This window comes from Schistocerca americana, chromosome 5 (genome assembly GCF_021461395.2).
Source record: "Schistocerca americana isolate TAMUIC-IGC-003095 chromosome 5, iqSchAmer2.1, whole genome shotgun sequence".
Classification (NCBI taxonomy): Eukaryota; Metazoa; Arthropoda; class Insecta; order Orthoptera; family Acrididae; genus Schistocerca; species Schistocerca americana.
The window spans coordinates 450,725,304-450,752,331 of NC_060123.1; the positions used below are offsets into that span (position 1 = coordinate 450,725,304).

At 38.1% G+C, this 27,028-nt stretch overlaps 1 protein-coding gene across 7 annotated transcripts in view; it reads right to left on the bottom strand.

The window, feature by feature from the left end:
* LOC124616753 (DNA-binding protein P3A2) overlaps window positions 1–27,028 on the bottom strand; it is a 127,727-nt gene that overhangs the window by 22,327 nt on the left and 78,372 nt on the right. For all 7 annotated transcript variants that reach the window (XM_047145127.1, XM_047145125.1, XM_047145122.1 and 4 more), the window contains exons 9-11: window positions 20,680–20,817; window positions 17,636–17,753; window positions 5,024–5,139 (exon numbers count right to left, since the gene is read on the bottom strand). In XM_047145127.1, the coding sequence (XP_047001083.1) occupies window positions 5,024–5,139; window positions 17,636–17,753; window positions 20,680–20,817 (372 nt within the window). The remainder of the gene's footprint in view (window positions 1–5,023; window positions 5,140–17,635; window positions 17,754–20,679; window positions 20,818–27,028) is intronic.

A 27,028-nucleotide genomic window follows, 5' to 3' on the forward strand; every position in this document is an offset into this window, starting at 1 on the left:
AAACACTACCACACTAGACAGACTCAATGGACTATGTTTTTCCCGTAATTCAACTTTTCTGTAGAATACATTAAGGGGAGGGACAACATTGTGGCTGATGCCATATCCAGGTTACCAGTGGGAAATGTAAATGACACTGCAAATGGAAATCAAGAGAAAAACTTCACCACGATGTAAATAAAGGAGTGAAAGAGGACAGGGATATTAGAATAATTTGCAATCAACTCGATGAAATCAGAACCATGACGACAATTGGAAACTGGTAAGAAGTTATCTGGTAAAAAAGGGCCATGAAGAGGTACAACAATACTGTCAGGTTTTCAAGAAGATTCTTTTTTACAGGCACAGCCCTGACAGTGATTGGTGGAGGGTTTGCTGGCCTGAAGAATACACAGACCTCTGAATACTTTACACTTATACCAGTTTTGGTCACTGTGGGTTCCTTAAGTGTACTCAAAAAATATGGCAGTGTGTGTACTTTCATAACACTGTCTGCAGGGTAACAAAGTGCCTTACACCCTGTGACAGGTGCCTAAGTGTCAAAGTTGATAATCACACGAATAGGGGCCATTTACAGAGTTTAATACCTAACAAGCAAATAGACCTCATGGGTACTGACTTATAGGGTAATTACACAGAGCAGAAGGATGGTATTGCTACATTTTTGTAATGGCAGACCTATTCTCTAAGTTCATTAAAATGTACCTTCCAAAGAAAGCAACCAGCAAGAAAAAAATTCAAAAACTAACCGAAGACTACTTTCATACACTACACCAAAAACGTTGCTTTCAGATAATAGAAGCCAGATCACATCCAAAACCTGGAAGGAGTTTACAAGTGAAAACGACATTAAACCTCAGTCAACTCTCCATCCTGTAATCCAAAATAATTATACATGTGGGAAATAAGTAGACTGTGCAGGACCTATTGTAGAAGGGACCATTCCAACTGGTTAGAAAATACTGAAAACTTTTTAGATGCTGTAAACAGTCTGCAACATACCACCATATGATTCACACCCTATGAAATAATGTATGATAAACAACCTGCATATTTGAACAAAGAACACCACAATTTCAACTGGGCAACCAGATCTCAGCAGAAGAGAGGGTGCATGTTGTCGGGGTAACTAAGAAGCAACATTGCAACAAAAGAAAACAAAGACATGATGGTAGGGTAAAATAAACTCAATTCAATGTTAGTGACTTGGACTTACAAAAAAAAATTATGCAAGATCTAACTTCATAAACAGTGATATCAAAAACTTCTTTGACATATACATTGGCCCATTTGAGGTTGTGGGAAATCCTCACTCTAATGCATACCAGCTCATCTATCCCAAATCAAGAAAACTGTTTGGGCTCAGAAATGTTACAAATTTACTACTTGATATGAACACTGATATCCACTTTGTTTTTACTTTATTATTTGTGTTCCAACAATAGAAGAAATTTTTAAGAAGAATTTCAGTCTACCACAGCAGGATGCATACTCTATGCTTCGTGTGTGTGGCATACACAAGGCCCTAACCATTTGGCATTTTCTTACACAGCTACAATGACGTCACAAATTTGCACAAACACCTTTACTATATTTTACCTGACTTGAAACTTCATAAACACTTTAATGCAACTTGTTTATCAGTTATTTACTGTATGTCTATGAGCCTCATTTACACATTCCAGATGTCGCATCACTCAGAAACCAGTACTGCACTTTAGCTATATTTAGTTACATATATTCTCGGATGTAAGTTATGGGAAAATATTTCCACTTGATTTAGGACTTACTTCTATCATTCTGTTATTATGACAAGATGTAAGGTTAGTTTTACAAGAACTTTTGACACCAGGCAACACACAAACTTTGACTGTAAGATTGTTGAAGAAATTTATTGAATATACTTCTCCCTGTGTCTGGCAAGTTATTTTGAACACCTGTTGATGGTGAAGGAAAACATACCTTTTAAGAATTTTGTGCCTTAATACGTTGACCACCACATAACTTATTGCTAATCTTACAACAACATTGCTGACAAAGAGAAGAGATTGCTTAGAGAGAATACATTTATACTTTTGGCAAAAATAACATGCTTTGACACTTATGATTGTCTATGATCTTTACTACAGCACTATGACACTACTGAGAATTATTTAAAAAATACTTAAGATATTTTGTGAGAGCCTGATACAAACTTTCACACTTTAAGTTACTGATGTATTATGAGTGAGAGAATAAGAGATGCTTCATTGCTACTGATGAATGATCTTGTGATTGAAAATGAATACTTTGATGCACAGTTAATAATCTTACATTCACAAATTTTAATACACTTTTATGAACTTTGAGGATTTTGATGATATTCAGAGGATGTAGAGATCTGATATTACTGAGAAACTCAATGACACATTTGATGATAGTTCTTTTACAACTCTGTACACGTTGGTTATGGTGAATGAAGAGAGAACTGTGCTGGATAGGATGAAATGCTGAAACTTATGCTTTCTGTGTTAGTATGCAATGAGATGAAGTGAGAGTAAGAAGTGACTTTGGAAGTGAAGCTGTTATCGTGCCCAATTTTACAACATTTACTTATACTACACTTGTAAATGGATAAGATTTTGGGAAGACACTTAACATTATTAGAATGACTACACAGCTAAAGATACACTTGAAAACAAACTGGCACTACCATTATTTGTCCTGAGAAATCTCTCTGCCAATGCTATTGACGTTCTACCTGTTTTTGTGAGAAACAAAGCCTCATCTGATGGATTTTGTTGAGGACTGATGTGGAGTAAGATTTCAGCTGTAAATCTGATACACTACTGTTTTACATGAAAAATATGAATCAACACTAGTTATGTTTGAGAGAGAAAAGACTACATTTAGCTTCATAAAGTGCAAACTATTAAATTTAAGTCTCTTCATTTTGTTTAAATGTGTGTGTATTTGCTTACAAGGAAACACACTAACTAAAAACAGTACTGATGGTGGGAAATACTTTAATATTTCTATGCAAATATTTTTAGAATTTAAACAAAAGCAGTGATTCTCTGAGTCTGTGATCAGATTAATCATAAACTGATTTTTCAAATCTTCCAAAATGTGGAAACTCTGTGAATAAACTTAAGAGACAAATCTTGAGTTAACCCCTGCGCATAAAACCCTTGCTTCCTAAATAACCTTGGGGGGAGGGTAGGAAAACCTATGAGCAAACACTGTTCCCAGTATTTCTTTACAAAAAGGGAACCAATCCAGTGACACTGTATTTCACTGTATATCTTTCTAAATTGTATTAGATGATTAACCAGACATTTTTCCGATGTTACGTAATATTTTGATGAAAAGGTATTCTGATCTTTAACATATGTCATTCTACAGTTTCCTACATGTTGTTTAACAATATTTTCTATATAACATTGTATCTTCTGAAATTTTAATTCTGTTAAGGGATATATTTTTTGCATGTAAAAAATATTTGTTGTATTAATCAATTTTTCAAAACAAATAAGTTCATTTTGTCAATCAGCTGTTCCATCTATCTGCTCTTAAAGGTTTTGCCCAATCTTCATAGTATGCAAATCTTTCAGGAGCTGATTTCAACTGTATCCGAAGTCACGTACAGAATATTAATTTCCTAAATACTGATGTCCAGATACTGATGTATGTATATACATACTGAATTTACAAGCAAACACATGTAACCATAGATAGTAACAATATCAAAATACAATAATACAAAACAGTTTAACATGAACGCAAATCACCTCAGAGAAATATTATGGAAATAGTAACTATGTAATAATGTTCTATGTACTGAAATGTACTGCTGACATTGGTAGGAGTGAACAACATTATCTGGCTCTTTTGTAATTCGCAAAAAACATAATCACAAACAATGATTGATGCAATGTAATTTAGCAAACATTACTACCATCATATTCCAATGCAGTATTAACCCAAATGTATTTCTATTAAATGTTCTTAAACCTTTCGTGTGTTCAAAGCTACAGAAACAAGTTAATATGTTAAAATTGTACAATTAATGATGAGGGCATTATTAGGAAATGTAGATAAATCTAATTTTCTGATAACCAAGCCAGATACATAAGTTTTGCCTATACCATGAAATTCTATATTTTATTTCATATCTCAACATGGAGTAGGAACTTTTTTTATTAATTAGTTTGGCTGTAAGTAAAGGAAGAAGTAAATGAATTTTTAAATGTTATAAGAACATATAAAAACAATTTTACGCTATGACTTCAATAGCATTAAATGACTGCAGAAACTTTGCAAAGAAATTTAGATGCCAATGTTAGAGCAGAGGAAGAACAACTGTTCTTGTTGTGTTCTTTGGTCAGGAGACTATACTACTATAGCCTGTGCCTGTGCAAGCCTTTTCATCTCTGAGCAAGTACTGAATCTGCTTACTGTATTCATCTCTGTTTCCCTCTATGATTTTTACTGACAAATGTGCCATCTCTCAGAAAGAAAATTTTGTCTTTCCTACTAAATGCCGTAGTCTTCTGAACTTCTGGAGTTTTAGTTCAGAGAACAATTTCTTTTCTACATAACGGCTTCATTAACGGAAACTGATATTTGATTGGTTATTTACACATTGGAGCTAACCTATATTTTTAGCTTCCAGTACATGAAGAGTTTGGGATTAGAGAGGACTTACTACTTCTGTGTAACTCAGTCACTCCTACCTAATTATTGAATACCTGGGTGACAGTACAGTATTTGACATAACCACTCAACAAAGTAAGAGCTTGTATAAGACTCCAAATGTCATGTTTAACACACATGTAATTGTGACAGGGAGAATGCTGAAGACCACTATATACATTTTTTTAATAGGTATGGAGAGTATAATAATACTACCCTAAACACTTTCAAATTACCAATATCTTTCACCAGATGCTTACAAATAATACTCAAGAACACTATCCACATACTGCTACTACATAGCTGAATGTTAAGTAATGCTGAAGAATGTAATTTAATTCTTACTCACCTGCAAACTACCTGGCTCCCCTTGTGGATGGAGGTGTTGTAGATTTGCCACCACAGTTTGATACATTGATCCAGTGACTGGCACAGTTATCATTCCAGAGACAGATACTGGATAACCTAAAAACAAGTTTGTAGGGTGAAGAGGACTGTTTTATGTCACACAAAATATAAACTTGTTAAATTGGCTTGTATATGTGGTACATATCTTTCAAACAATCCAACAACATAATGGGTTCGGTTGGAAACAACATAAATACATATTAGACCTGTATATGATAGGAGGGGAGGGGGCAGACAGATAATAATGGGAGAGGGGGTGGGGGCAGATTTCATCAACTGCTTTTGCCTTTCTCCCCCCCCTCCCCCCTACCCCCATCCTCTCCAACAACCACTAATAGCATCATCAAACATCTATAGGTTGGTGGCTGTCTTTCCAAAATTTTGTTTATTAAAACAAAATTATTAAGCAAACATCAGATATCAGTACTCAAGATAACGTTATCTCACATTCCCACAATTATCTTCAGACTATCAAGCACTGTTCGTGAGGTTCTATATCTTCATGGACATACATACTCTGCAAGCCACTAAAGTACATGGCAGAGAGGAGAGTTCTTAGTATCACTACCACCCCCCACCCCCTGTGGATATGGAGCACTTGCAGGTCGCATATTCTATGAGAGTGATATGTAGGGAGGTAGTCAGATGTATATTCTTGGTCTTGGACTCCTCACTTAACGCCGATTCTGAAAATTTCTAAATAAGTATTTCATACCATTGCGTGTGCCTATTTGCAAGCATTTACCAGTTTAGATTTTTCAGCATTTCATTGATGCTCTCCCCCAAGTCAAACAGACCTGTGACCATTCATGCTACCCTTTTCTGTGTAAGTTCAATGTCCCCTGATTTAGTGGGTGCCTCTCAAACTTGAGCATTATTCTAGGATGTGTCATGCAAGCATTTTTTAAGCTATCTTGTTTGTTGACATACTGCATTTTCCTAGTGTACTAACAATGAACAGGAGTCTGCCACCTACTTTACTGACATCCAAGCCTATGTGGTCATTCCATTTTAAGTGCCTACAAATTGCTATACCAAGGTATTTGTATGGACTGACTATTCCAATTGTGACCCTAATGATATTCTAACAACAAGAGACTACGCTTTTATACTGCTAAGTCCACAATGTTACAGTTCAACATTTAATACAAGTTGTCAGTTTTTGTACAATTTTGTAAGCTTATAAAGCACAGCCTGAATGAAAATTTATGCAATTTTTTCAAAAGGGGCTGTCTTATAGATAATTGCATTGTCTGCAAAAGGTGTGACGTTACTATTAGTCTCATCTCTTGGGTAACTAACTTTAACATGAAAAGCAAGATTCCAACACATCTGAATTTACTTCTACTTCTGTCAATGACTCTCCATCCATGCCCTCAATCCTGTTACAAATTTCATTTGACACCCACTATGTTCATACTTACGTAAGTGGTGAGGTATGGACTTAAAAGTCAAGAAATATTGCAGCCACTTGATAACCTCCTATAGCTTTCACAGGATGTCAGGCGAGAAAAGCTTAGTTGGATTTGCCTTTAACTATGTCTGCTTGTGTCTGTATATATATATATATATATATATATATATATATATATATATATATATATATGTGTGTGTGTGTGTGTGTGGGCGCGCGCGAGTGTATATCTGTCCTTTTTCCCCCCTAAGGTAAGTCTTTCCGCTCCCAGGATTGGAATGACTCCTTAGCCTCTCCCTTAAAACCCACATCCTTTCATCTTTCCCTCTCCTTCCCTCTTTCCTGACGAAGCAACCGTGAGTTGCGAAAGCTTGAAATTTTGTGTGTGTGTGTGTGTTTTTTATTGTGCCTATCTACCAGCACTTTCCCGTTTGGTAAGTCATGGAATCTTTGTTTTTAATATATTTTTCCCATGTGGAATGTTTCTTTCTATTTTATGAATATTTGATTTGGAACATTTGTTTCGCTTTGTTATGGATGGCACTGTAATATTCTGACAAATATACCAACGCAACCGATAGCATTGTGTGCAATTCATTACTTAAATTAGATATGATAATACACTTCTCCAGTCATAATAATTAAACGGAAGACATAATCTTGATAAAATGGAAAGTTTAACAGTTGCAGAATAGGTAGATATGGTGTTTGTTTATGGCTATTGTGATCAAAATGCTCAACAAGCCTGTGCTATGTATGTTGTTCATTATCCTGACAGACGGCATCCACGTGTCCCGACCTTTCATCAGATAGTTAATGTATTTAAAGAAACTGGAAGTGTTCAGCCAAAGAAGAAGACACAACCAAGAACTGTAACAAATTAAGATGCCCAAATAAGTGTTTTAGCTGCAGTTGAGGCTAATCCGCCCATCAGTAGCAGACAAATTGAGTGAGAATTGGAATTTTCAAAAAAGTCGGTTTTGAGAATTCTACATCATCATACGTTTAACCCTAACCATATTTCTATACACCAGGAATTGCATGGAAATGATTTGGAATGTCGTGTAAATTTTTGCCACTGGGCACAAAATAAATAAGAGTTCTATTTAGTGAAGAAGCGTCATTCACAAAAAGACGTAACGTAAACTGGCATAACAAGCACTACTGGGCAATGGAAAATCCACAACGGGTGCAACAAATGGAACATCAGCAATTCTGGCAGGTTAATGCATGGTGTGGAATTATGGGAGGACATCTAATTGGCCCTTATTTTATCGATGGCAATCTAAATGTTGCAATGTATGTCTATTTCTTAACTAATGTTTTACCGATTCTACTACAAGATGTTTAACTTCATGACATAATGCAGATGTAATTTCAACATGATGGATGTCCAGCACACAGCACACATGCAGTTGAAGCAGTATTAAATAGAATATTTAATCACAGGTGGACTGGTTGTAGAAGCACAATACCACAGCCTACACGTTCACTGGGCCTTACATCTTCAGACTTCTTTCTTTGGGGAAAATTGAATGATATTTGTTATCATGATCCACTGACAATGCCTGAAAACATGCGTCAGCGTATTGTCAAAGCATGTGTGACAATTACTGAAGGCGATCTACTCGCTGTTGAGACGAATTTCGTTACGCATATTACCAAATGCATTGAAGCTGAAGGACATCATTTTGAGCATTTATTACATTAATGATGTTATTACGGTTGCTCATGCAGAAAAACAGCATGCGTTCCCATAATTTATGATAAAGTCACGAAAGTAAATGTATCACATTGGAACAACAGAAATAAAGTCCAAACATAACTACTTTTTATTTTAATTTAAAAAACGACATTATTACCAACTGTTCATCTAAATGGGTGAGGCATATTATAAGTGTTCGGATATTACAGCGCCATTCATCACAAAGTGAAACAAATGTTTCAAATCAAACATTCATATTTATTTATGTACTATATGAATATGTAATAAAAATGGGGGTACCTATTAAAAAAAAATGCAGTTTCTATCAATTTGACCTGTGGCAGCATCATCTAGTGGGCCATCCATAACGCCATCTGTTTTCCCCCCATTACGCTTGAGCAGATTATTTGTTCTTATTTTTTCGTTTGATGCTAATTTTGTGAGATATTTGGCCCGAATGGACCACCCTGTATATAATATGTGTGAAATGTCAATATTAAGCTGCAGAGTTGACTTCGTAAGAACTAAGTTTACACCACAATCATAATATTTAAACCACTGACTTAAAACAAACAGATAAAAAAGCGGAACAGATGAAAATGGTTCACTAATTACAGAAGTTCCAACACTGCAAAAAGGGGGAATTATTTCCTTCAATGATATTGTTACCAGTTTGCAGCATACACAGTTGAAGGTCTCAACCATTTATTTACTATCAAATATTTTACAAAACTCTTAAGCTTCCCCAGAGTATCAAATATTTTACAAAACTCTTAAGCTTCCCCCAGAGTATCAAATATATATACTCTTCACCACATAAATACCAACTGAAATTAGTACCTAATACCATATACACCAACTTTTGAAATGGGCTATCGGTAAAACTCATGTGCGACCAAAAAAATTAATGATTTTCGACATTCCCCTGGCTCGATGAAAATAACAATATTCTGGGCTACAAAGTATAACAATACATGCTTTAAACAGGATATGTCAATGAAATTACATCTACTTACATCATACGCCAATGACTTGTATATGAACATAACAGTAAAAAAGAAATCCATGTTAAACAGCAGGAGGCATGGTGAATATTAGTTTGGAGCATACATAACATGACTTCCTTGATAAATTAAGCACATATGCAGTAATTGAAAAGTGCTTTACACAAAAAAACTTGTTTAACATGACAGGCAAGAAATAATATAATTCACACAGTGAATCGCATGATAGTTCAACTTTAAAGTCACAGTTGTGGCTTTTTAGCTTCCTGTAAAAAGTCTTGAGAAAATGTTTTTTCATAAGAGAGAGCAGAACCCCTGGTCTTCAAAATAGAAATAAGGCTCCACACATTCACTGGACATAGATTATCTGAACTCTGTTCTATTTTCTTTGCAAGGCTGAACACACGTCCACATTCTGTATTGCTGTGGGATATGGTGAGAACAGAGAGCATTACTCTAGAAATTCGGTTATACTTAAGTAGTCCATTAGCTCCACAAATTCCTGATATTTGTGGCCAACTGGAATCACTTGCAGCATGTCCTCTACCTAAGAGCAGTGAATTGCCTCTGAAGCTCATTCACCACCTCATCTGTAGTTTCACTCTCTTCCTTGTATAACATGACATGAAATTTTCCCAAGAAAAAAGGAATGGGAGAAAACTGTGCATCTTCAATTTTGTCTAACCTAGCAACCTGAGCACGCTTTTAACACTTCACCATTGAGTGGAAACTTGTAGACTATGTAGTCACAGGCAGTACAAACAGTTCCTCACTGATGAAAAGAAACAGAATTTATCTGTATCCTGGAGATCATTCACTATGTTTGAAGTATGAATGCCAATCACTAACTCATCATTACTTCCCTGCTTTTGAATCAAGTTGTACTCGACTTTGAACAATGATGAGCTTTTGACAATTTTGGGCTTAACAAACTTGGTGACCAACTGTTTTGGCAAATTCATTAGAAGTCCTAATAAAAAGTGAACTTGTGGGGAAGAATTCTGAAGGGCAACATTCAATTTGTCACATACAGGAATAGTCACATGATGGAAAGTGCAGAAGGCCCTGTTCAAGTTTTCAGCTGCTTAATTAATAAGGTAGCAAATGCAACCTACAATGGCAATAACTGGTTGAACTTCCTTCAGAACTGCTGAAACCTCATTTTTGTGTCCTATCACAACAGGAGCAATGTTGGAGCAGAATGCCACACAGTTTTCAATTTTTACGTTATGAAAACTCAGTTGTGATAACATCACTTTTTCCTGCAGAATATCATAGAATGTAACAACAACAGGATACAATTTGGCATTCATGTCATTGTTTCCACCCATTGCCATGGAAAATGGCCTGTTCTGAAGGCACGTAAAACTTCAGATGATGCATTTTTTGCCCTTTTATTTACAGTGTAAGTCATTTTTGTGCGACCACAGCTATATTTCCTTGCAGCTTCTGATGTTGTAAACATAATCTTAAATAAAGCACCAGCATGATCAGCCACAGCTAAGGGCACATTGTGTTCCACCAAAAAGGAAGTAGACAAACACTCTGCTCTAATTACATTACTGACATAATTTCCAGACTTGGCAAAAAAGATGTTGATTTCTTGTTATCTCCCTTTGATTTAACATAACTTACTTGTTTACCACACTCAGCATGATTTCTTATATCATTTCTTCCACCATGTGCAATATTAATATCACGTCCACATACTGTACAAAAGGCAAATTTTTCTGCTTTTCTTGATTTTAGTATGCAGCGAAAATTGACAGAATTTCAGTCTTAGATTTATTCATGAATTCTACAATTGGTATATGTCACACTATGTACTGAGACACTGAAAGAAACCTGGATCACAGAATGTCACATAAAATAAAAGCAAACAATCAAGGCAGTCAAACAATTCATTGAAACATGTCAAAGCATACAGTCTTAAACCATTAAATGAAACACACACACACACACACACACACACACACACACACACACACAGAATGAATGAAATTAGTCTGCACGTGGTCAACAAATATGGATTATATCACAACAAGCAAATGGAGCGAACAAAGAGTTTGTGGAGCAGAGCCAGTCGACACACAAAATTCACAAGGAAGAACTGTTATCCCAGCTTTAAATTCAATTCCCGTGACAACGCGAACATTACATGGTTAAAAGTACAAATCATATCAAAGAATGAGTTATCGACTATAGTAGACCTGCCTTCGACCCACACTAACAATCGGCTGTACAGAAGTGGGGCGATTATCGAATGTTAACGTTTCAAATTTTTGTCTGCTATGTTGTACAATGACACTGTCCATATGTAAAACTGTAAAATGCTGTGACTTCTGTAAATTTTACGGATAAACTGTAAAAGTTGGCAGATCTGCGATACTAATGCCATAATTTCAAAATGTCTTAGAGAAGCACAAATATAGTTTACAGCTGATGAACAGCATGACTTTTGCTTGGAATTCTGAAATGCTGAAAAATGAACAAGCCTTGACGTAACCAATGAAGATAATGGGAAAGAAACTATGTGGCATACACAATCTCACACAAATGAAGAACAAAGTTTGCTTATAAACATAAAATAAATGTGGAACATTACTTAACTGAATTTGCGACACCTTCTGCATTAACATGCCAAAGATGAACACAGTAGCATCAGTTTATCTGAATGAAAATAGGAAAAACTGTGGAGCACTAAGAAAACAAGCCTTCTGTTTTGGGCTAACAATGCAATTCTGAATCTGTTTCATTAAATGTTTTTTCCACATTGAAAGTAGTAAAAGAAATTTTTTGCTGATTTGAAACAAAAATCAAAGCCTTTATGTTGAAGGACGCCAACATCATTTTAATAAACATATATACATGAGTGCTACAGGAATGTGAAACTAATAAGAGTGTTATATATCTAAAAAGAAAGATGATGAAACTTACCAAACAAAAGCGCTGGCAGGTCGATAGACACACAAACATACACACAAAATTCTAGCTTTCGCAACCAATGGTTGCCTCGTCAGGAAAGAGGGAAGGAGAAGGAAAGACAAAAGGATATGGGTTTTAAGGGAGAGGGTAAGGAGTCATTCCAATCCCGGGAGCGGAAAGACTTACCTTAGGGGGAAAAAAGGACAGGTATACACTCGCACACACACACATATCCATCCACACATACACAGACACAAGCAGACATAAGCAGACATAAGCAGACATAAGCAGACATAAGAGTGTTACATTGAAATTCTAAATATTTGGGACGCAACTGCTGCAGCCAACCTCAACATTATTGCACATTTCAATATGAGCAAAAGCTGAAGGTAGCCTACAGCTTGATATTGTTGTGTTCTGTTCAATACAGTTGGTCTCAGCCTTTGAGCTGAAATCTGTGCATTCTATTTGATTATTCTTTAATGTTGTCTTGGGTGGAAGATATGCATTTATCTATTGTGAAGTACTGTCTCAAGAAACTACACCTGACAGAAATTCAAAGTTTTGCAACTTACTTTAAGTTCAGAAAGTGGAACTGTGCACTTCACAAAACACAAAAATTTAGTATTCTATGACTAGTCTGACAATGATTCATAATTTGAATCAGTCAAATACCTAGCTGTAACAATTGGCGTCAATATGAAATGTCTCAATCATTAGTAGAGCACGTGACAAAACTTCGGTTTATTGGTAGCATACTGGAAGAAGTCAGTCAGCCTGAAAAGGAGATGACAAAACAATCACACACTGTGTGTGTGTGTGTGTGTGTGTGTGTGTGTGTGTGTGTGTGTGTGTTTTTGACGACGGCCTTGCTAGCCGAAAGCTTATTTGTGACAGTCTTTTTGTTGTGCCTATCTGCGACTCAGCATGTCCGTTATATAATATTGTTACATTCCACCCTGGATTTTTGAAGTGTGTATGATCTATACAAAATCGGACTAACAGGGTATAATGAACATACACAATGAAGGGCAGAATGAATGGTCATAGGTTTTTTTGACTCTTAAGATAGCATTGGAAATGCCGAAAAATCTGAACTAGGAGACACCCTAAGGTAAGACTCAAACTATCCCACTATAGCACATTTAAGTGCAAGGACAGGGTTACACTTAGAGCATTTCTGGGTAGGACCCCTAATATGTTGTACAAAGGGAACCTCTTGCCACACACTTCACAAGGATTTGCAGAATAAAAATGCAGATGTACATGTTGTTGAGTTTTCACCTAGCTGTTTGAAACGATGTAGAAGCTCAAACAACTTCAACAATATCAGATGAACTGTAATACGTTTTGTAAATGTTGAGTACAATCTGCTTTTGTCTCCCTTGATGTAATCCAAATATTCATCCTACTGTCCAAGATAGGGGTTGGAAGTAGAAGTTGAGGTTTAATGTTATTCCAGGTGTAACATGGATGACAATGTTTGTCCACTAGTGAAATAGTGAGTGAACAATATCAGCTTATGTTTTACGCACTGAGGAGTCTACAGAATGATGGCTACGGAAACATTAAGAAGTCAGGTAATCTTATAACAACTCTACATCGGGGAACACTGAATGAAACATTAGAACTACAAGGTAACTGCAGGTTTCAACTGATGTTCAGTTTTACGAATCATTTCTAACAATGTGCCATACAGTGTCAACCAGCAGAGCACTGTTAATTAATGAGACTATTTTAGTTTCACGTATTCTGTAAATATAATGTCATGATCAACACAGAGCTATTCTCACGGTGAGAGACTGGATGGATTGTTGTTGTTGTCGTCTTCAGTCCTGAGACTGGTTTGATGCAGCTCTCCATGCTACTCCATCCTGTGCAAGCTCCTTCATCTCCCAGTACCTACCGCAACCTACATCCTTCTCAATCTGCTTAGTGTATTCATCTCTTGGTCTCCCTCTATGATTTTTACCCTCCACGCTGCCCTCCAATACTAAACTGGTGATCCCTTGATGCCTCAGAACACGTCCTACCAACCGATCCATTCTTCTAGTCAAGTTGTGCCACAAACTTCTCTTCTCCCCAATCCTATTCAATACCTCCTCATTAGTTACGTGATCTACCCACATTATCTTCAGCATTCTTCTGTAGCACCACATTTCGAAAGCTTCTATTCTCTTCTTGTCCAGACTAGTTATCGTCCATGTTCCACTTCCATACATGGCTACACTCCATACAAATACTTTCAGAAACGACTTCCTGACACTTAAACCAATACGCGATGATAACAAATTTCTCTTCTTCAGAAACGCTTTCCTTGCCATTGCCAGTCTACATTTTATATCCTGTATCATTTCCTAATCTAATTCCCTCAGCATCACCCGATTTAATTTGACTACATTCCATTATCCTCGATTTGCTTTTGTTGATGTTCATCTTATATCCTCCTTTCAAGACACTGTCCATTCCGTTCAACTGCTCTTCCAAGTCCTTTGCTGTCTCTGACAGAATTACAATGTTATCGGCGAACCTCAAAGTTTTTACTTCTTCTCCATGAATTTTAATACCTACACCGAATTTTTCTTTTGTTTCCTTTACTGCTTGCTCAATATACAGATTGAATAACATCGGGGAGAGGCTACAACCCTGTCTCACTCTTTTCCCAACCACTGCTTCCCTTTCATGCCCCTCGACTCTTATAACTGCCATCTGGTTTCTGTACAAATTGTAAATAGCCTTTTGCTCCCTGTATTTTACCCTTGCCACCTTCAGAATTTGAAAGAGAGTATTCCAGTTAACATTTTCAAAAGCTTTCTCTAAGTCCACAAATGCTACAAACCTAGGTTTGCCTTTTCTTAATCTTTCTTCTAAGATAAGTCGTAAGGTTAGTATTGCCTCACATGTTCCAACATTTCTACGGAATCCAAACTGATCTTCCCCGAGGTCCGCTTCTACCAGTTTTTCCATTCGTCTGTAAAGAATTCGTGTTAGTATTTTGCAGTCGTGGCTTATTAAACTGATAGTTTGGTAATTTTCACATCTGTCAACACCTGCTTTCTTTGGGATTGGAATTATTATATTCTTCTTGAAGTCTGAGGGTATTTTGCCTGTCTCATACATCTTGCTCACCAGATGGTAGAGTTTTGTCATGACTGGCTCTCCCAAGGCCATCAGTAGTTCTAATGGAATGTTGTCTACTCCCGGGGCCTTGTTTCGACTCAGGTCTTTCAGTGCTCTGTCAAACTCTTCACGCAGTATCTTATCTCCCATTTCATCTTCATCTACATCCTCTTCCATTTCCATTATATTGTCCTCAAGTACATCGCCCTTGTATAAACCCTCTATATACTCCTTCCACCTTTCTGCCTTCCCTTCTTTGCTTAGAAATGGGTTGCCATCTGAACTCTTGATATTCATACAAGTGGTTCTCTTCTCTCCATAGGTCTCTTTAATTTTCCTGTAGGCAGTATCTATCTTACCCCTAGAGAGACAAGCCTCTACATCCTTACATTTGTCCTCTAGCCATGCCTGCTTAGCCATTTTGCACTTCCTGTCGATCTCATTTTTGAGACGTTTGTATTCCTTTTTGCCTGCTTCATTTACTGCATTTTTATATTTTCTACTTTCATCAATTAAATTCAATATTTCCTCTGTTACCCAAGGATTTCTACTAGCCCTCGTCTTTTTACCTACTTGATCGTCTGCTGCCTTCACTACTTCATCCCTCAGAGCTACCCATTCTTCTTCTACTGTATTTCTTTCCCCCATTCCTGTCAATTGTTCCCTTATGCTCTCCCTGAAACTCTGTACAACCTCTGGTTCTTTCAGTTTATCCAGGTCCCATCTCCTTAAATTCCCACCTTTTTGCAGCTTCTTCAGTTTCAATCTGCAGTTCATAACCAATAGATTGTGGTCAGAATCCACATCTGCCCCTGGAAATGTCCTACAATTTAAAACCTGGTTCCTAAATCTCTGTCTTACCATTATGTAATCTATCTGATACCTTTTAGTATCTCCAGGATTCTTCCATGTATACAACCTTCTTTTATGATTCTTGAACCAAGTGTTAGCTATGATTAAGTTATGCTCTGTGCAAAATTCTAACAGACGGCTTCCTCTTTCATTTCTTAGCCCCAATCCATATTCACCTACTATGTTTCCTTCTCTCCCTTTTCCTACTCTTGAATTCCAGTCACCCATTACTATTAAATTTTCGTCTCCATTCACTACCTGAATAATTTCTTTTATCTCATCATACATTTCTTCAATTTCTTCGTCATCTGCAGAGCTAGTTGGCATATAAACTTGTACTACTGTAGTAGGCGTGGGCTTCGTGTCTATCTTGGCCACAATAATGCGTTCACTATGCTGTTTGTAGTAGCTTACCCGTACACCTATTTTTTTATTCATTATTAAACTTACTCCTGCATTACCCCTATTTGATTTTGTATTTATAACCCTGTATTCACCTGACCAGAAGTCTTGTTCCTCCTGGCCCCGAACTTCACTAATTCCCACTATATCTAACTTTAACCTATCCATTTCCCTTTTTAAATTTTCTAACCTACCTGCCCGATTAAGTGATCTGACATTCCACGCTCCGATCCGTAGAACGCCAGATTTCTTTCTCCTGATAACGACGTCCTCTTGAGTAGTCCCCGCCCGGAGATCCGAATGGGGGAGTATTTTACCTCCGGAATATTTTACCCAAGAGGACGCCATCATCATTTAATCATACAGTAAAGCTGCATGTCCTCGGGAAAAATTACGGCTGTAGTTTCCCCTTGCTTTCAGCTGTTCGCAGTACCAGCACAGCAAGGCCGTTTTGGTTAATGTTACAAGGCCAGATCAGTCAATCATCCAGACTGTTGCCCCTGCAACTACTGAAAAGGCTGCTGCCCCTCTTCAGGAACCACATGTTTGTCTGGCCTCTCAACAGATACCCCTCCGTTGTGGTTGCACCTACGGTACGGCCATCTGTATCGCTGAGGCACGCAAGCCTCCCCACCAACAGCAAGGTAAAAGACTGGATGGATATATTAAATAATCAGACACAACCAATAATGCTGTTTATTAAAAGCAAATTGTGGTGTTTATGATATATGAAGGGACAGTGTTTTCAATATAAGTACCACAAAATGAAAATAGTTCTTATCTTAGCAAGTTGATAACATTGTTTTAGATCATCATTAGATCAGACGAAAGTAAAATAGTGGTCTTTCTGTTATCTGTTTTGAGAGTTGCAGTTGTTTCACATCACCACCTCAAAAAACTCCCACCGACACCAAAACTGGTCAACATCTTGTGTGGAGCACAATTTATGAAACAATAAATGTGAAGAGCCATCTGATGATGAACCCGTTGGTGCAGAACTGGTAAAGGTGCTATTTGTTTTTCATGAGTAGAATTTTATAAGAATTAACCTGTAACTCACTTTCGACTACTCAACTTTACAGTACAAGTCAGATGTAAGAATGGAAACCATCAGATAGCGTTGATGCTCACCATGACCATCCTCTGCAGTAAGAATTATCTGGCCATCCTGATTAAGAGTGGCTTCTGTTACACTGTTAAGGTCCACAGCCACATTTTCACCTTGACCTGGGCCAACTTCAGCCAGAGCCTGCAACCAGAACACAACAATTAATTGAAATGCAATCTTGTAACGTTAATTCTTTGACTGTAATGCCCAGGTAACAATCAAGCCTTGGATTTTGGGCAATTTTTTACAGTGTCCAAAACAATTAAGCATCCTTGCAAATACAGGTTGATGGCTACAGATGGCCAAAACTGTTTAACACACATGACAAGGCTTTAATGACTTTGCTGACAAATTTTTCATAGACTACTTCACTCTCCTAGGACAATTGTAGGAAGAGATGCCCTACTTGTAAACTGTCTTTCAAGTAATCTCAGGCAGCCACAATTATCAACTCACAGTTCTTTGCATTACAAATTCCATCAACGAGGCCCTAAGTGGATGAGCACTATTGTGTGTTAGAAATACATAATTACAAATGTCATTACTATATGGTAGAGTAAAAGTCAGATTATCATCTCTGCACTTTCTAAAACCACTTGGCTTTCTGTAGATTACCATGGATACTCCCAATACTTTATATAATCAAAATACGGGTTCATTCACAAACAAAAGTTGCTGCATTTCATGCAAAGCTCTGCATAAGCTTGAAATGACCAGAGTACAAAAACTCAACCCTATGCAGAGCTCATACCCACGATGTTCTTGTGTCTAATGTATCAGTTTTGTCAGTATTGTTTTGTTAACACGAGTTCCATAAAGTAGGCAAAGACATAATTTTTACTGTTGACAGTTGCAAAACATCCGTGTCCTGCCTCTGCAAGAAGTGTCATTTAAATTACTCACATTCTGCCAACTATTTCAAAAAGCTATTAGAACTGTCAGATTTTAGCTACTCACACAAGACCTTGTTGTGGTGTTCTTTGAATACTGCCCACTGTTTGAAAGTGATACCACAGTACTGAAATTACACTTCGGTATACAGTAATTGGATTTGCTATCCCATGCTGTAACATCAATTTCTATGCTACCAATGACGCATTACACTACAGATTTTGGTAACTGATGTTACAGAGACACCTCCATAGCTCACACTGGATTAAACAGTGGTACCAAATAATAAGAGCTCACCATACAGTGGACATGATGAATCGCATGGCCAGGGCCTTACTGTTATTGAATACTACCTTTCCCAATGCCTGACGGATTCCAAACCAACCATCTCCTTCCTATTCTATATGACCAACAATATCCTCCCCCACAATTACTTCTCCTTTGAAGCAATTAACTACAAACAAATCCGAGGTACAGCTAAGGGCACCCGCATGGCAGCTTCCGATGCCAACCTAATCGTGGACTATCTAAGTTAATCCCTTTTAAACACCCAGAATCCCAAATCCCTCACCTCGTTCAGAGTCACTGATGACATCTTTGTGATCTGGATCGAGGGTGAGAATACCCTGTCCACACTCCTCCAGAACCTCAACACCTTCTCCCTCATTCAATTCACCTGGTCCTACTCCACCCATCAAGCCACATTACTCTATGTTGACCACTTCAAAGATGGCTACATCAGTACCTCTGTCCTTGTCAAACCTACCAACCAACAGCAATATCTCCACTTTGACAGCTGCCACCCATTCCATACCGCTAAGTCCCTTCCAAAGAGCCTAGCCACCCATGGCCGTTACATCTGTTGTGATGAGCAGTCCCTCCCAAAATATACCGAGGGTCTCACTGAGGCCTTTACAGACCGTAATTACCCTCCTAACCTAGTACAAAAGTAAATACACATGCCTTATCTTTCCAACACCTGACAATTCCTGAAGTCCCACCGTCCAGTCACAAAGAAGCATTTCCCCCGTGATTCGGTACCACCCAGGGTTTTGATTACCTCTCGTCGTGCACTGAAATGAGGAATGTCTTACCCGCTACCCTTCCCACCCCTCCCATAGTGGCATTCCGATACCTTCCGAACCTATAAAATATCCTCGTCCAACCCTACGCAATCCCTGCTCTCAACCCCTTGCCTGATGGCTCATACACCTGTAACACACCTAGATGCAAGACCCGTCCCATACAACCACCACCACCAGTCCAGTTACTATCATCACCTATCCCATCAAACCAGTCATGTGATCTACAAACTAAGCTGCATTCTATGTGGTCATGATAACTGAATGGCCACCCACAAACTGTGGCCCAGAAACAATTGGACTACCACATTGTTGAGCATGCCGCCTAGCAAGATGCTGTTCACTTCAATGACTGCTTCACAGCCTGTGCTGTGTGGACCCTTCCCACCAACACCAGCTTTTCTGAACTGTGCAGGTGGGAACTGTCCCTGCAGTATATCCTACGTTCCCATAACCCTCCTGGCCTCAATCTTTGTTAGCCATTGTCCTTACCTATGTAGCCTCTTCCCCGATCCCACTCCTTTCCTGCTACCCTAATTTCCCCCATGCCCTCCATCAAACCTCCCATGCCCTGCTCTCCACCTCGCCCCTGCACGTTTCAAGCATCCCCCACCCATACCCAGCATCTCTGCTATATGGTGAGTAGCAACTATCCTTTTCATAATACTGTTACATTCCATCCTGGATTTTCCATTGTTTAAACAATAAGAACTCTTAGGGCTCCAATATGTGATGGCCATTGTACCCTGGAGTGCATCAATGATGGCTAACGGAAGCTCCGACATCTCAATTGTGTGAAATGCTGAACTACACCATTTGCCATACTGACATGGGTGCTTGCTCTCCTACCACAGCAGCTGTCTTTAATTCCATTTATCATCAAACAAACGTCATTCCATCTTATATGGTAAAAATGAATAAGAGATATGAAAGCAATATGTGACTTCTCATGTCTGTAAACCCTTCTTTAAAAACAACAAATAGATTTTTTTGTGAGAATTCTCTAGCAGTGCTTATAGCACCATTGCAGTTTCAGCAATGGGTTTTATACAGCTTTTGTGGGTTAAACATCAATTTATCTACAAACAGCTTACCGTGACACTCTGGACTTGAGCAGTTGTACCATCAGGTAATGTGATGATAGGATTATTTGGGTCCACCTGGATGATGGAGACTGTACCATCTGCATTGCTAATTGTCTGCAGAACTGCTGGAGCATACTGCGCTGTCACCTGTAATGCAAGCATTTAAATAATTTAAAATTTAGAAATGCGGCTGGTATAATGTTAAATATGTCATTGGAGAGTCCTTCAGTGAGCTAAGGCCAAGTATTATGTTGACAAGATTGTTGAACACAGTGATTAGTAATCAGTAATTATCAGTATACTGTGATCATTTAATCAAATATTTTCAATTTGACATAACATTGTTTCAAGTATAAGGTAGCTTTGTGGGATAGAAACACCTTTGCCCTCAAGGTTTGTCTACATGTCTACTGTATTTTCCCTTCTCTCCTATCCATAACTCTTAGATGCTGCACATATGAAGGGTTCAGAATTTACACGGACCAAATCCATTAACCCTTTAACACTCACAATATTTGATATGGTTCTGTTGTTAACAGATGGTGGCTAAATATTTGGACACTTCCATTATGCTCGAATCTCTCTGTAAGTAACCATTAGATTTGAACCTTATCGCCTAAAATACTGTAGCCAAACATTCTGTGGTCAAATATGTAGCCACTTTTGTTGAGGACAGCTTTCACTAGTGAGTGCTGCCACCTACCTGAAATGTGGCTAACTATTTGTTCAATGTTCATTCCGCCATCTGGGATGTCGCCTTTCAGCAATGTTTCATAGAAAACGTTCAAAACCATGGAGCCGACTTCTTTATTTACACATTGTTTGATATTGTATTTACACAGACACCATTTTCACGAAAGTTGTTATGACGTTTCAAGTTTTACATTCATAAAAGAGTAAACAACTGATTTATGTTCTGTCAAGTGTTAATCTTTATGAAAATATCCGTGTTGTTCTCTGATCAAACTGCAGTAACAACTTCAGTGTCTGAGGTAAACTTTTGGCTGCTTACTGTTTCTTACGTTCTGCGCTAACAAGTTATGGGAACAAATAGATTACTTGACACATTAAGGCCTTACGACTTTACACTTACTTTTTCATGTTGCGAGTTTCCATGTATTTTGTGTCAAATTACGTGTTGTTACACATGACTAGTGTTATGTGTAATACAATTATGTTATTCGAAGGCTAAGTTCTCATTTATTTTTCTCATAGAACGTCCAGAAATAATTATACGGCAGATGAACTGGAGAACCTCAGTGATGAAGGCAGAAATTGCCCTCTTGTAGAGAGCAGTGATGATCAGCCTTTCAACTCTGATTTAGAAGCTGACAATGATGCGGACAATGTCAACAATATCACTGTGGCCAGTGTCAGCACAAGGTAGTCAGCAGACAATGATGATCAGTTTGTATGATCAACAGAGGTGTTGATTTACATATTTCTGTTACTGAACTGTAGGCCTTCCTTGGGGTTCTGAAAGTGATGGGGTAACATGTTTTACCAAGTTTTAAGCTATACTAGTCCGCTGATGATGATTTTAGTGTGCCAAGAATTTCTAAGGTAATGTCACTTAAGAGATTTCTCAAAGTTATAAGAAACTGTCACCTCAATGGCAGTGAAAAAATGCCACAAAGAGGTAGCCAACACTTTGACAAGCTGTACAAGGTTAGGTTGTTGGTAAAAAATCTTAATAAAGTTTACAACAGTGTTTTCAATCATAGTAGATACTTGTCTGTAGATGAGTGCGTGGTAGGTTTCAAAGACAGGACCTCTGTGAAATAATACGTCCCTGAAGACTGTAAAGTGTGGTTTCAAGTTATGGAGTACTGTCTTGTGCAGAAACAGAGTTTTTATTAGTATGTGAGGTATATGAAGGGAAAAGTGCAGAAATTAATAAGTTTACCTTGGGTGAAGGAGTAATGCTAAGCTTGACAAATGTGTTCCAGTCAAATGGTTACTGTCTCTTCAGATTCCCCCCCCCCCCCCCCCCCCCCGCTCCCCCCCCCCCTTCCCGCCCCATATCATTGCTTCAAAATCCTCTCTCTCTGACGCCTGTTTGCACATGGAACTACGAAGACAAACAGAAAATTTTACCCAAAACATATTTGTGCAAAGCCACTTACCTAAAAATAGTCAGCAAGAGTCATTTTGTTTCAACAGGAGAGTTAGCAGTCTGTAAATGGAAGGACAAAAGCAAAAAATGTCTTGTAATTGGATCAAATATTCACAATCCAAATGCACTGGCGTTTGGCAGGAGGAGGAAAAAGTCTGGGGAGAAAGAGCACATTCTATGCCTTTTGTGTATACATGATAAAAACAAATACATGGGGAGTGTCGACCTGTTTCATCAACTTATGTCTTTCTACTCTATTTCCTCTAAGTTTAGGAGATGGTGGATGAAACTGTTATATTTTCTCATAGATTCTGCTACTGTGAACTCATACATTATATACAAGACAACTACGCAACTGTCAACATGTAGAGAAAAGCCGATAACACGTTTTGAAATTCTTTAAGCTGCTCACAGATGAGTTGACCAAGTTATTGCAGTAGGCTACTGAAAGGGAGAAGACCAAATGTTGCAGTAACAAGTTCAAGTTACAAGATACAAAAGACAAGTGGCAAAGCTTAAAATCATTGCAAAAATTTACTGATGTTGGGAATCATTTACCAGTCAGCGGTAGATGCAGAAGTACTTACTGAAGCACAAAGAAAGTTGTCAAAAGGTCTAACATTATCTGCAAATCCTGTGAAGTGGGCTCGGGTATTGACTGTTTTGTACCATTTCATGGTTAATTTTGAGATTTTACATGTGCTGTAATAAAATCAGCATGATGTTAAGAGACCTTTTTTTTTTTTTAAACACTTATTGTATGGTTTAAAATTTACATTAAATTACATTCAGCAATTAAGCAATTTGTTCTTTTTTATACAGAATAAATAAACCAATATGAGTAAAGCCAAGTTTACGAGATAGTGTCCATATATTTGGCCACTTTTTACATGCCGCTTTAAGGGAAAAGTTGCTAAACATTAAGCCACCCAATACTGAGAAAACTAAGAATAATATTCACTAGACAATTACAGTGTTACCCTGACTGATATGGAATTAAATTTCCCAAAAACAGTCCCTCTGAATTAAGAATAATAATTTGCCCATTCAGAGATAAATGTGGTGGATAAAAATTTAGCCTGCAAGAGTTAATGGTTTAAGTCAATTATAAGAGAAACAATTGAAATGGTAAGCCACTTGCATTAATTAACGACATGATTTATGTAATTTTTGCGGTTTAGATATCTTTGGTGTTCAAATGGGCTATGATATTGGTTTATATCTTCTAACTATAGAACTACTGCTTGAGAATTGTTTGATATGACATAAGATTTATCATTAACATTAGTTTTACATTACAAAATATACAAATCTGGTTCCTACTATATTAACAAACAGACCTTTCATATAATCAGATTTCAGAGAAGTGGTACTTAGAAAGCCTGTAGTACTATTACACTTTTCATAGCTGTATATCTACATCGATAACCCACAAGCCACTGTACCGTGTGTGGTGGAGGGTACCCTGTACCGCTACTTGTCGTTTCCCCCTCCTGTTGCATTCGCAAATAGAGCAAGGGAAAAACGAATATCTGTAAGCCTCTGTATGAGCATTAATTTCTTGTATCTTATCTTCATGGTCCTTACACGCCATGTATGCTGGCGGCAGTAGAATCGTTTGGCAGTCAGCTTGAAATGACGGTTCTCTGAATTCTCTCATTAGTGTTTCTAAAAAAAAGTCGCTTTCCCTCCAGGGATACCCATTTGAGTTTCTGAAGCATCTACGTAACACTTACATGTTGTTCAAACCTACCGCTAACAAATCTAACAGCCCGCCTCTGAATTGCTTCAGTTTCTTCCTTCAATCTGACCTGGTAAGGATCCCAAACATTCGAGCAGCACTCAAGAATAGGTTGCACCAGCGTCCTACGTATGGTCTCCTTTACAGGTGACCCACTCTTTCCCTAAAATTTTCCCTTTAAACCGAAGCTGACCATTTGCCTTCCTTTCCACAGTTCTCACATGCTTGTTCCACCTCATATTGCCCTGCAATGTTACACCCAGATATATAAATGACTTGATTGTGTCAAGCAGGACACTAGACCTCCTGTATCTGAATATTGCAGATTTTATCTTCCTACTCATCCACATTTACTTACATTTTTCTACATTTATGGCTGGCTGCCATTCGTCACACCAACTGGAAATTTTGTCTAAGTCATCTTGTATCTTCCTACAGTTACTCATGTTCAACAACTTACGACACATCACAGCATCATCAGCAAACAACTGAAGACTGCTGCCCACCCTCTACACCAAATCATTTATGTTTATAGAGAACAACATCGGTCCTATCACACTTCACTGGGGCACTCCTGATGATATCCTTGTCTCTGAGGAACATGCGATGTTGAGGACCACACACTGGGTTCTATTACTTCAGAAGTCTGAGCCACTCACATATCTGAACTTCCTTAACATCCTAGTCATAAAGAATGTTATCATTATCATCCTGCAAAGTTACATTACTGAAATGTGTTCGAATCACACTGAATGTTTTTGAAGTATGCATGATGGTACTGGTGGCTTGTATGTGAGCATACTCACAGAAAGCAGGCTACCTGCATACTAGAGGACAGTGTTCAAATGGCTATGAGCACTATGGAACTTAACATCTGAGGTCATCAGTCCCCTAGACTTAGAACTACTTAAACCTAACTAACCTAAGGACATCACACACATCCATGCCCGAAGCAGGATTCAAACCTGCAACTGTAGCAGCAGTGCAGTTCCGGACTGAAGCGCCTAGAATTGCTCGGCCAAAACGGCCAGTGGAGGACAGTGTGAGGCTATTTGAACCAGTGCAGTGAATATCCTCATGTTGGCACACAATGGCAGCCATGTGGTGGAACCAAATGGTGCAGACAAGAGCCTGCTGGCGAGCCAAAATGTACAAGACACTGTTTGCCAGCACTGGCAGTTAATGATGGTCTGCACTGACAAAATCAAGGCACGCGTGCTGGTGATCTTTCTCGAACAATATTACAGAAACTATTCAGTAAAAAAATCTGATTTTTGTTATTATAGCTTTATGTGTCAGCTTCATTGTAAAGTGCCCATCATTTTGTTAACAGTCATAGTTACTGTGATATTTTGCATTTAAGTAATACATTGTATGAAATTCAAATAGGTTGGAATAAAAAAAATGGGGTTGCTATGTTTTCACTTTTGGTGCACATTACATCATATACTGCTGCATATGAAATTTAGCTAACATATTGAATTTTTATTTAAACTGTAGGTGGTTTATATGCGTCTTCAGTCTTGAGAAAATGGATTTTAAGTGGTGCATTCAGGTCCACCCATGCATGCCACAATAGTACAAAGAGAACTATTCATAAACCTGTATCATATTTCATAAATGGTTCTAGACATCAAAACAAGGTTTTGGCAAGCTGTAATAAGGGGAGTTCTCTTGATGCAAACTTGCGGACAAGTGTGAAGTGGCTGATACACAGTAAGCACAGTATGATGGCATGATTCTGAGAGATCTGGGGAGAAGTATGCCACATGTTAGTGGTGCCTTTGATTGATCTCGGCTTGTTAAGGGGCATAGTAGCTTGCCATTCCATATCCCAGGTTTTCAAACTTTGATATTGCAGTTGTAATTGTAGGTCTGTGCCAGATACTCAGAGTTCAAGTTTGTCTCATGCAGTTGCTTCTTTAGTTAATTTGTCAGCAAGTTCATTTCCTGGAATAACCACATGCCTCAGGGTCCAGATGAATGTTGCCATCATTCCAGAGCTGTGGAGAAAACTTGTATGTCTTGGATACAAGCAAACAAAACTTCTTTGGGTAGCACTGTATGCAGCTTATGGAGTCTCAAGAAACCCAATAAGCAGGGAGAGTTTTAATGAACTGCAAAGCCCATGACATGGCAACCAATCATGCAGTGTATACGCTGCATGCACTCGGCAAAGAATACTTCTCGGACCCCTTTACATGTGCAAAAGCACCCAGAAATGTCAAGAGGCAGCTCTTATGTACACAGATGAGATGCGGCAGTCAGAGGTCCTTGCATAGAGCTTCCAATTGTATCTCTGCTGGTCTACCCATTTTTGGGTATTCTGCACGTAGTCTAAACTGTTGGTTGCAAAGCAACAGTTGAGTAATACTCTATGTTGGACTGGTTCTAACAAACTCACAACTGATGGTACTACCCAGCCATAAGCGAAACACACGTAATCTAGACAGGAGCTTTGTAGGATTGGTGCAGGTGCTGCTGAGAAATCTGAGGGCATT